The sequence below is a fragment of the Puma concolor genome, chromosome B4 (assembly GCF_028749965.1).
Source record: "Puma concolor isolate L17-30 chromosome B4, mPumCon1.1.hap2, whole genome shotgun sequence".
NCBI classification, from domain to species: Eukaryota; Metazoa; Chordata; class Mammalia; order Carnivora; family Felidae; genus Puma; species Puma concolor.
The window spans coordinates 82743672-82753779 of NC_141673.1; the positions used below are offsets into that span (position 1 = coordinate 82743672).

The window sequence follows — 10108 nt, forward strand, 5'->3', positions numbered from 1 at the left end:
CGATCTTATCATATTTGCTTTCAAGCATTTGCCAGGGTTCCTGGAAAGTAAATAAATGTCTTGATAAATTGTTCTATTTTTCATAGGCCAAAATATGCCACTGTTGATTAGGATGAGAAATTTAGGTTTAATCTAAACAATGCATTAATGTTGCTTGTAAAATAGAACTCCAAAAATTATTTATTAGTGGCAAAAAGTTGCAAGCAACCAAAACACTGTTAGGAAGAAAATAACTAAATGATGGTATGTCCATAGGGCAGAATTTATATAGCCCAAGAATAATTATTGCTACAAATGCCCACTGTTCCCTCTTGCTAATGTGTATCATTCAGATTTCAGCTTAAGCAAGTCTTTTTTCAGGAAGGACTTCCTTGATCTCTGTTCACAATTAAGTTAGGTGCTTCCATTGCACCCCAGGATTACACTGAGTAGCACTTAGAGTCCTGCATTGACATTGCTTATTGACATCTTGCCTCAGCTACTAATTGGGAACATTTTAAAGGATGGGCTTTTTATTTTTTAAGTAGGCTCCATATCCAGCCTGGAGTTTGAAGTTATGACCCCGAGCTCAAAAGTCTCATGCTCTACTGGGGTACCTGGGTGGCCTCAGTCAGTTGAGCTTCTGACTTTGGTTCAGGTCACAATCTCGTGGTTCATAGGTTTGAGCCCTGCGTCAGGATCTGTGCTGACAGCTCAGAGCCTGGAGCCTGCTTCGGATTCTGTGTCTACCTCTCAGTCTGCCCCTCCCCTGCTCACGATCTCTCTCTCAAAAAAAAAAAAAAAGCTCATGCTCTACCAACAAAGCTAGCCAAGTGCCTCAATGCTGGGATTTTTAAAAATTTACTCTTAATATCACTACCACTCAATGCAGTCCTGGCCCATAGTAGAAGTTCAATTATTATTTGTTGAATGAATAAATGAATGAATGAGGTAAAGAAAAAAAAAAAACAGGCTACAAAACCATATATACCATTATCTCCACTTTGTTTAAAAAAAAAAAGTTCATATCCACACATACACTTGCTTGTCACTTTAAATTAAATAGATCCCTGATGCTTCACACACTGGAAACACTATATAGAGTGGCGCAGATGAAAAGCAACTTGGTTTCAAACAGAAACCATGTCTCTTTTGAGCAGCAGCTTATACAGGCCTTTTATTATATACTTCAGTTTCATCTGTTTCGGAAAATGACTTCCCAGGACTGTCCAAAGTGAATTTTGTGCCTGATACATATAAGGTTGGGCTATTCCAAACATGCTTTCTGGATTGGATGAAAATCTGTTCAGCTTTTTGTACAATGCAATAGCAGAAAAACCGAAGTGTAGTTTTATTGATATAGATTGCCATTGAATAGGTGTTAGAGCAGTGGTATTATGGATGATTTTATTTTCTCCTTTATATGTTGTCTAAATTTTAACTAATGAACATGTATTAGTTTTATAGTGAGAAAAAGTATTTTTGTTCATTCAGTTTTGGAAAATGTATATGCAGTAATTTTAACTTTTTTTGTTGTGCAATTCTGTGAATTTAGACAGTGTATATAGTTGTATATCATTTGCACCACAGTCACGGTATAAAACCGTTCTGTCACCCCCAGAGATTCTCTAGTACTGCTCCTTTGTAAGTACCCTATACTTCCCTTGTCCCCAATCCCTCATAATGGTTGATGTGTTTTCCTTCCTATGATCTTGCCTTTTTCAGAATGCCATTTAAAGTGAAATCTTAAAGTATGCTGCCTTTTGAGGTGGACTTATTTGATAAAGCATAATGCATTTGCGATTCATCTGTGTTGTGTGTTTGTCAATAGTTTTTTTTATTCCATTGTATGTGACTAGCTTTATTAGAATCTCATTTTTCCAAACTGGCTGATCATTGTGCACCAGAAATTAGTGAGAGTTCTGGTGGTTCTGTATCCCCAACAGTACTTGCTGGATTTTTTTCTTCTCTGACAGGTATAAAGTAGTTTTTCAGTGTGGGTTTAATTTCTGTTTCCCTCATGACTGATGATGGTAAGCTTTTTTTCATTTGCTTATTTTCCATCTGTATATATTTTTCTACTAGAAGGTTCATTCAGGTATTGTAGTTACATCTAAATTGGACTGTTTAAGAGTTTTTTTCTTAGATTTTGAGAATTCTTTATTTTTTCTGGATATAAATGCTTTGTTGGATATGTGGTTTGCAAATGTTTTCTCCCAGTCTGGTTTGTGTTTCTAACAGTGACTTGCAGAACAGAAGTTTCTAATTTCGATGAGGTCCAGTATATCAAAACTTTTTTTGTGGTTGTACTTTTGGTGTTATCTATAAGAAATCTTTGCATTGCCCAAACTCACAGAAGTTTTTTCCTACATATTCTTTTATAAGTTCTGTACTTAGATTTTACATTTAGGCCATGAACCATTTTGAGTTCATTTTTTTATTTTTTCCATATGGTAGAAGATATGAGTCAGTGTTCCCTTTTTTTTGTGTATGCAGTGTCCCAATTGTTCTGGCAGCATTTGTTGACAAGACTGTTTTTTCTTCATTGAATTGCCTTTGTATCTTTATCAGAAATCAATTAATTTGATATGTGGAAGTCTATTTCTGTTTTTGCTTTAATTGTTTTAATTTTATTTATTTTTAAGAGAGAGAGAGAGGAGGAGGAGGGGCAGAGATAGAGGGAGACACAGAATCTGAAGCAGGGACCAGGCTCTGAGCTGTCAGCACAGAGCCCGACGCGGGGCTTGAACTCATGAACTGTGAGATCATAACCTGAGCTGAAGTCAGATGCTTAACTGACTGAGCCACCCAGGCACCCGTTTTTGTTTTTTTAATGTTCCATTGATCTATGTATCTGTTGTTTTGCCAATACAATACTGTCATGATCACTATAAGCAGAATCTTAAAATGAGGTAGTAAGTCTTCTTTTTTCTACTTTTCAAAATTGTTTTAGCTGTGCCAGTGCTTTCTCTTTTCATACTGTGCTGAAGAGATAACATAGCAAGCTTGAAGCTGTTATCTTTAACAAAGCCTGCTTGCAAGTTTGGCCCTTGTTTGGCATCTGACAACTTGGCTTTTAAAACATTCCCTAAATGATGAAGTTATTTTGTCTTATATCTGAGGTGAACACTTACTTTCCGCCTAGGAGTATGGAATTTTGGTAATTGTAGTTTGGCAGAGGATGCATTTGTGACCAGTTCTTAATAAAAACCCAGGACTCTGAGTCTCAAATGGGCTTTCCTGGAAGAAATATTGTATATCCATGGCTGCATGTTTGCTGCTGGAGGGAGTATGCACTTGGGGTTACCCCTCACTCTAGGGAGAGAGCATGGAAAGCCTGCAAGTGGATTCTTTTGCCCTTTGCTTAGTGTATCTTTTGCTCTTACTGATCTGGCTGTGTATCCTTATTGTGTTGCTGCAGTGATTCTTGGTTGTGACTATAACTTGGCTTAGTTAATTGAATCCTTCCAGCAAATCACCAAACTAGTAGCTGGTCTTGGGGACCCCTAAACATTTAGAATAAGGAAAAGATTATATTGCTTTAATGATATAAAATTAGCGATGGTAAATTAAAGGTAAAATTTTTTAATTTGTAAATTTGGGGGCCGCCTGAGCGGCTCAGTCAGTTAAGCATCTGACTTCGGCTCAGGTCATGATCTCATGGTTCATGGATTCAAGCCCCACATCGGGCTCTGTGCTGACAGTTCAGAGCCCACTGCAGACCTTCTGTTTCCCTCTCTCTCTGCCCCTCCCCTGCTCACGCTTTGTCTCTCTCTCTCTCTCTCTCTCAAATACATTTTTTTTTTAATTTGTAAATTTTGAGGTAATGAATTATTACACCTTTTTCCTCTTCTTTCACACTGTAACACCAGGTCCAGTGTCCTTATTATCCCTGTGGAGTAATAGAATCAATACTGCCAATTCCAGAAAACATCAGGAGTTTGCTGGACGTTTGAACTCTGTTAATAACAGAGCTGAATTGTATCAACATCTTAAAGAGGAAAATGGGTTTGTATTATTTATTGTAGAAATTGGTTTTGTGAATTGCTTTAAGTTAAAAGTAATAAACGTTGCTTGTTTATCGTGTTCAGTAATTTTTTACTACTAATGTAATGAGTTGATATGTGTTACCTCTAAAGAGAAAAAATCTACTTCCTTCGGTTCTTGGTACTTATAAAAGACTTGATTACGTTGATCACAACCTTGAAAATATATATTCCTTAGAGCATTTCATTGCTCAGTAAGCATCATAGAGGGAAAATTGGGGAACACTTGATATACAACACTGAACCTGTATAAAATAATGGGGGAGAAAAACGTTCCTGTTAAGTAATACAGTGTTAGGAATATTGACTTTAATTGAACAAGTCTCAAGTCTGATTATTTTAATATCCTTTTTGGAAGACCTCTTGAAAATGTATTGGTAAAGGAGTTTCTTTACTAGAAAAGGGGAAAAGGAAGTAAATTTTTGACTAAATGGTAGAGGTTTTTTTCCTTAGCTTTAAGTTTGAAGAGGTATCATGAAAAAAGTAGCCTTTGAAATGAAACCTTGGGAAGGGGACTTACTTCCTCTAAGCTTCAGTGTGCATCCGTCTGTGGAACCAGGAACGTAAGAGTAGCAGAAGAATCCTAACTGTAGTCCTTTTCTAAAGGACGGATGTTCTTTTGTCCTGTGAATATATAAACAGTTTAATTTTGTGTGAAAGTTGGAGAAAAAATATGGGCAATTATTGAAATGTTTTATTTTAGCAACTCATTTTTCTCTTCTGTTTTTCAGAATGGAGACAACAGAAAATGGCAAAGCCAGCCGGCAGTGAAGAATGACTTGAGGAACTAAAATTTACTATATTGCATACATATTTTGGGCAGAATTTGATATAAGTACTTTTACAGCAAGATTGTATAGTTATAGTTGCCTGGACTGGTTTTTACATTTTTAAAATATTTCAACTGACTTTATCTTTTTTGTATTAATTGTAAAATTGGCACATATATCAAAAATATACATTTGAAATTTGTCCTCCCAAATCACACAAATTTATTTTATGGTAAACAATGTTCCCTCTGGAAATGTTTTTTAAAAAATTCTTAGGCTTCTCTTTGCCAAATAAAAACTATTAAAATTTCTGAAATGTAAAATATTGGAGTATTCTTTTAGAAAAGAGTTGATTTAATGACTAACGATTTTTAGAAATTAAAATTATCAGGATTTAGGTGAGATTTGCAATGTTTAACATAAACTATTTCCTATTAGTTTGCAACATATACAGTGCTTTCCCAAAAAACAATGTTGTTTTTATTTTATATTTTAAATTATTTTGTGTATGCATTGACCATTTAAAGGCAGAACTTTTAGGTAGTTGGTATAAATTTATATTTACCCATTTAAATAATGTTGCATTTTTTTTCTGCTAAAAAGTGTACTGTCCATTGGCTTTTCGTATTGAAAGAGAAGCATAAAGATTACTTCATAGACTTAGAAGAAAGGAAAGTTACTGGGTTATTGGTGTTTACCCCTGAATAGCATCTTGGTCTCCTTACATCTCAGAAGTGTCATGGTTATATGGCATATGTTTGGTGAGTCTCCTTGTGCTTCTTCACCTGGAGGCTTATAACATGCTACAAGAAACCTGTTATTCCAGTGTTAAATGCTACTTCTAGGCTTGTCATTTTCCCCTGAGTGTTGAGTAGAGGACGGAGAAAGCTTTATTTAAACCTACAGGTCAGTATTTTCTGTTAAAATGACTGGTGTTTAAACAAGGGTTAGGTGGGCTCCCTTGTCAAGGCAGTGAAATTTATATCGCTCTCTTTTGTCAACTACTGTCTTGGTCTCAGCCCTTCCATAGGTCCTCTCCTCTAGACTCGAGCTGTTTTTATCCTTACCATTGTGTGTAAATACACACTTAACACAAATCCTACACAAGCATGACCAGGCCTGGTTAGCACCTCAAAGATTTAAGGAGCTGTAAACCCAATCCTGAATACATTCTGTTTGGGTTCTGATCTTTTGTGTTTTATTCTTGATACCCAGATTTCAACTTGTGCCCACTTGGGGACCCTGGTTTCTTTCTTTCTTTCTTTCTTTTTTTAATTTTTAAATGTTTATTATTTATTTTTGAGAGAGAGCATGAGTGGGGGAGGAGCAGAGAGAGACACACACACAGAATCTAAAGCAGGCTCCAGGCTCTGAGCTGTCAGCACAGAGCCTGACACTGGGCTCAAACCTGTGAACTGTGAGATCATGATCCAAGCTGAAGTTAGATGCTTAACTGACTGAGCCACCCAGGTGCCCCACAAAGAAATTTTTTAATGTTTGTTTATTTTTGAGAGAGAGAGACAGAGATAGATCATGAGTGGGGGAGGGGCCAAGAGAGATGGAGACACAGAATCCAAAGCAGGCTCCAGGTTCTGAGCTGTCAGCACAGAGCCCAACAGGGGGCTTGAACTCATGAGCCGTGAGATCATGACCTGAGCAAAAGTCAGACGCTTAACTGACTGAGCCACCCAGGTGCCCCCCTGGTTTATTTCTTGATCCTAAAGTCTTCACAATGTACCCTCAAAGACTGGGATCCTTTTTTACTCTCAATTTATGCTTCTCCCTTTCCAATGTGCAAAGGCCATGCTACCTGTTGACAGTCTTATCTATATTGCAGTCTCTTTTTTTTTTTTTTTTTAAATTTTTATTTATTTTGAGAGACTACAATCAAGGGAGAGAGAGATTGGAGCATTGAGTCCATTGACATTTAGAGTGAGTACTGAAAGATATGAATTTATTGCCATTATGATGCTTGTAGAGTTGGAGTTTCTGGTGGTGTTCTCTGGTCCTTTCTATCTTTTCTCCCCTCAGAGAGTCCCCCTTAAAATTTCTTGCAGGGCTGGTTTAGTGGTCACAAACTCCTTTAATTTTTGTTTGTCTGGGAAACTTTTTATCTCTCCTATTTTGAATGACAGACTTGCTGGATAAAGATTTCTTGGCTGCATATTTTTCTGATTCAGCACATTGAATATATCCTGCCACTCCTTTTTGGCCTGCCAAGTTTCTGTGGATAGGTCTGCTGCTAACCTGATCTGTCTTCCCTTGCAGGTTAGGGACTTTTTTTCCCTTGCTGCTTTCATGATTCTCTCCTTGCCTGAGTATTTTGTGAATTTGACTATGATATGCCTTGTTGATGGTCGGTTTTTGTTGAATCTAATGGGAGTTCTCTGTGCTTCCTGGATTTTGATGTCTGTGTCTTTCCCCAGGTTAGGAAAGTTTTCCACTATGATTTGCTCACATAACCCTTCTACTTCTATTTCTCTCTCTTCCTCTTCTGGGACCCCTGTGATTCTGATGTTGTTCCTTTTTAATGAGTCACTGATTTCTCTAATTCTTAAATCATGCTCTTTTGCCTTAATCTCCCTCTGTTTTTCTGTTTCATTATTCTCTATAAGTTTGTCCTATATATCACTGATTCTGTGCCTCATCCATCCTTGCCACTGCGGCATCCATCCGTGATTTCAGCCCAGTTATAGCATTTTTTATATCATTCTGACTAGTTTTTACTTCTTTTTTCTCTGCAGAAAGGGATTTTAATCTACTTTCGACCCCAGCTAGTATTCTTATTACCGTGATTCTAAATTCTGGTTCAGAAATCTTGCTTGTATCTGTGTTGGTTAAATCCCTGGCTGTCATTTCTTTGTGCTCTTTCTTTTGGGGTGAATTCCTTTGTTTTGTCATTTTGAAGGGATAAAAGGAATGAGGTAGAAAAATTAAAATTAAATTTAAAATATTAAAATTTAAAAATTAAACACACAAATCGAATAAATGATGCTAGAACCTACGTGTGTTTTGTTCTGGGTTTTGGAAGTGGTTTGACAGATTAGAGAAAAAAAGGGTGGGGGGGAATCATTTGAGAGTTTGAAAAAATGAATACACTGAAGTAGACTAAGATGATGGGAGTAAAACAGAATTTGGAAAAATTTACACAAAAGTAAAGAATATAGAAAAAAATTAAAAATGTTTGTAATAGAAATTTAAAGTAAAAATGAAGTCTTTCTGCATTCAAGAAAAAGAAATGAAAAAAAAAAAGGAAATCGTTTGAAAATTTGAAAAAGTGAATACGCTGAAGTAGACTAAAATAAAATGATGGAAGTAAAATAGAATTTGAAAAAATTTACACAAAAGTAAAACCATAGTAAAAATATTAAAATATTTTTAATAAAAATTGAAAATAAAAATGAATTTTCTGTTTTCAAGAAAAAGTGAAAAAGAAAAAAAAAAGAAAATTGAATAGATGGACCTGCTAATAGATTGAAATAGGACTGAAATTACTTTGTTTTCCCCTAGAAGTTAGACTATGAAGCACTTTATAGTCCATAAACTAAGTAGGCAGTGAGACTTGTGTTCTTGAAGAGCGAGGTTGGCCCAGTTGGGCGGGGCTCAGTGTAACATCTCCGCTCTCCACTAGATGGCGCCGCTAGCCTACTGAGGTGGATTGTTGTGTCACTCATAGGTGCGTATGTGCATGCTCGGGAGCAGTGAAAATGGCGTCACCCAGCCACCCAGTCTCTAGTATCGGAACTCTGTTCTCCCTGATCAAAAATCATGCACCTGTCCTCTGTCTTCAGCTTTCGTCCACTCCCTGCTTTTTCACTGTGTGTGACCAGGCCCCAGGCAGTACCTCTCTCCTGAGTTTTGTCTCAAATGTGGCTGTTTTCCCCATCCCCTTACTTCTGAAGGACTGCGGCTTTGACCTGTTCTTCCCCTCTGTGGGAGGGTTTTACCGACCAATGGCCGAATGAACAATGGCCAAATGTTGGCTGCACCCAGGAACGCTTGCTGGACCCTGCTGCTGCCGGTGCCTGAGACCGTGGCCATGTGCCAGCCTGCCCCAGAAAAAATTCTCAAGATAGTGTAGCAGCAGCATTTCAGGGATTATGGAAAATCACAACACACATCTGGCACCTGGCTTCACCCTTAACGACCTTGTTCCAGTACCAGTGAATGTGGCCGTTTTCTGGGGTCTACTGGGACCAGGTGGCTTCAACAGTCTCTACCAAATGGCCTTCCAGCAGTGGAACCGCTTTCCCCAGTGTGGCCCGAGAACCTCCTGGACCCCACTCTGTTCCTGGGGATTCGCCCTTTCCACCAGAGCACCGCCAGGTATCGAGCTGTGGAGTTGCAGCCTTTGCGCTCCCCTTGTTTACAGTCTTAATGGAATTTAAACCCTCTCCTTTCTCCTTTCTCCCTTGTTAGTTTAGTTCCTGCAGCTGTTTCCAATATTCCACTTTCTCTCCAGCTGCTTTTGGGGAGGGGTGCTTTTCCCTTATTCTACCACCCTCCCCAGTCTCCATCCTCTCTCTGCTTGCAAAAGTGGGTCCCTGTCTGCTGCAGCCTCTTACTCCCCAAGTTCACCTCTCTGTGCTGCATACCTGCTGAATTCTGTGGTTCAGGTTGTGCAGATTGTTGTGTTAATTCTCCAATCAGTTTTCTAGGTGTATAGGATGGTTTAGTGATGGTCTGGCTGTATTTCATGGATGCAAGACACACAAAAAACTTCCATGCTGTTCTGCCATCTTGACTCCTCGAGAAGGGGAGAGAGAGAATCCCAAACAGGCTCTGTGCTGTCAGCGAGGAGCCTGATGTAGGGCTCAGACTCATGAGTTGCAAGATCATGACCTGAGCTGACATCAAAAGTCAGACGCTTAACTGATTGAGCCACCCAGGCGCCCCTGCCATTTCCATTTTTAGATACTACATATGAACTGTTGTTATGCTCTACTATGGTGGGTGGGGGATATTTCTATGGCTGCATTTAGAACTACTCTGCCAGTAGCTTTCTATAGATCGCGAGTGAATACATGCAAAAAGTTGGCTCAAATCTGCAGGCCAAAGAGAGATCACAAACAAGCTTTCAAGCCACTTCTGGAAAAATGAGAGAGGCTGACAGCACTCTGCCTGGTGCATTGCAGGATCCAGAGAAGGCATGCAAGCTTAAAAATTTTGCCACAAGAGGGAGCAAGAAGTGTGGAACAGATGTACCATAAAAGGTCTGAAATAGCCTCAGAATCTGGGAAGGCTGACAGTATCTATCACTCTTTTAAAGGCAGTTAGTAAAGATTGGAGGAGTTGACGGCTACTTAAACAGCA

General features: G+C 38.4%; 1 protein-coding gene and 1 long non-coding RNA gene across 4 annotated transcripts in view; one reads left to right on the forward strand and one right to left on the reverse strand.

The window, feature by feature from the left end:
• Positions 1-5118, forward strand: part of INTS13 (integrator complex subunit 13) — a 27111-nt gene extending 21993 nt beyond the window's left edge. For all 3 annotated transcript variants that reach the window (XM_086713789.1, XM_025930473.2, XM_086713790.1), the window contains 2 exons: positions 3852-3987; positions 4757-5118. In XM_086713789.1, coding sequence (XP_086569915.1) covers positions 3852-3987; positions 4757-4796 — 176 coding nt within the window. In that variant the 3' untranslated portion in view covers positions 4797-5118. The remainder of the gene's footprint in view (positions 1-3851; positions 3988-4756) is intronic.
• On the reverse strand, positions 1793-9749 carry LOC147579256 (uncharacterized). Its single transcript, XR_015253712.1, has 2 exons — positions 9391-9749; positions 1793-4649 (listed from the first exon to the last, which is right to left on the reverse strand). It is a non-coding gene; the product is annotated as an uncharacterized LOC147579256 (long non-coding RNA).
• Between the last annotated feature and the right edge of the window lie 359 nt (positions 9750-10108).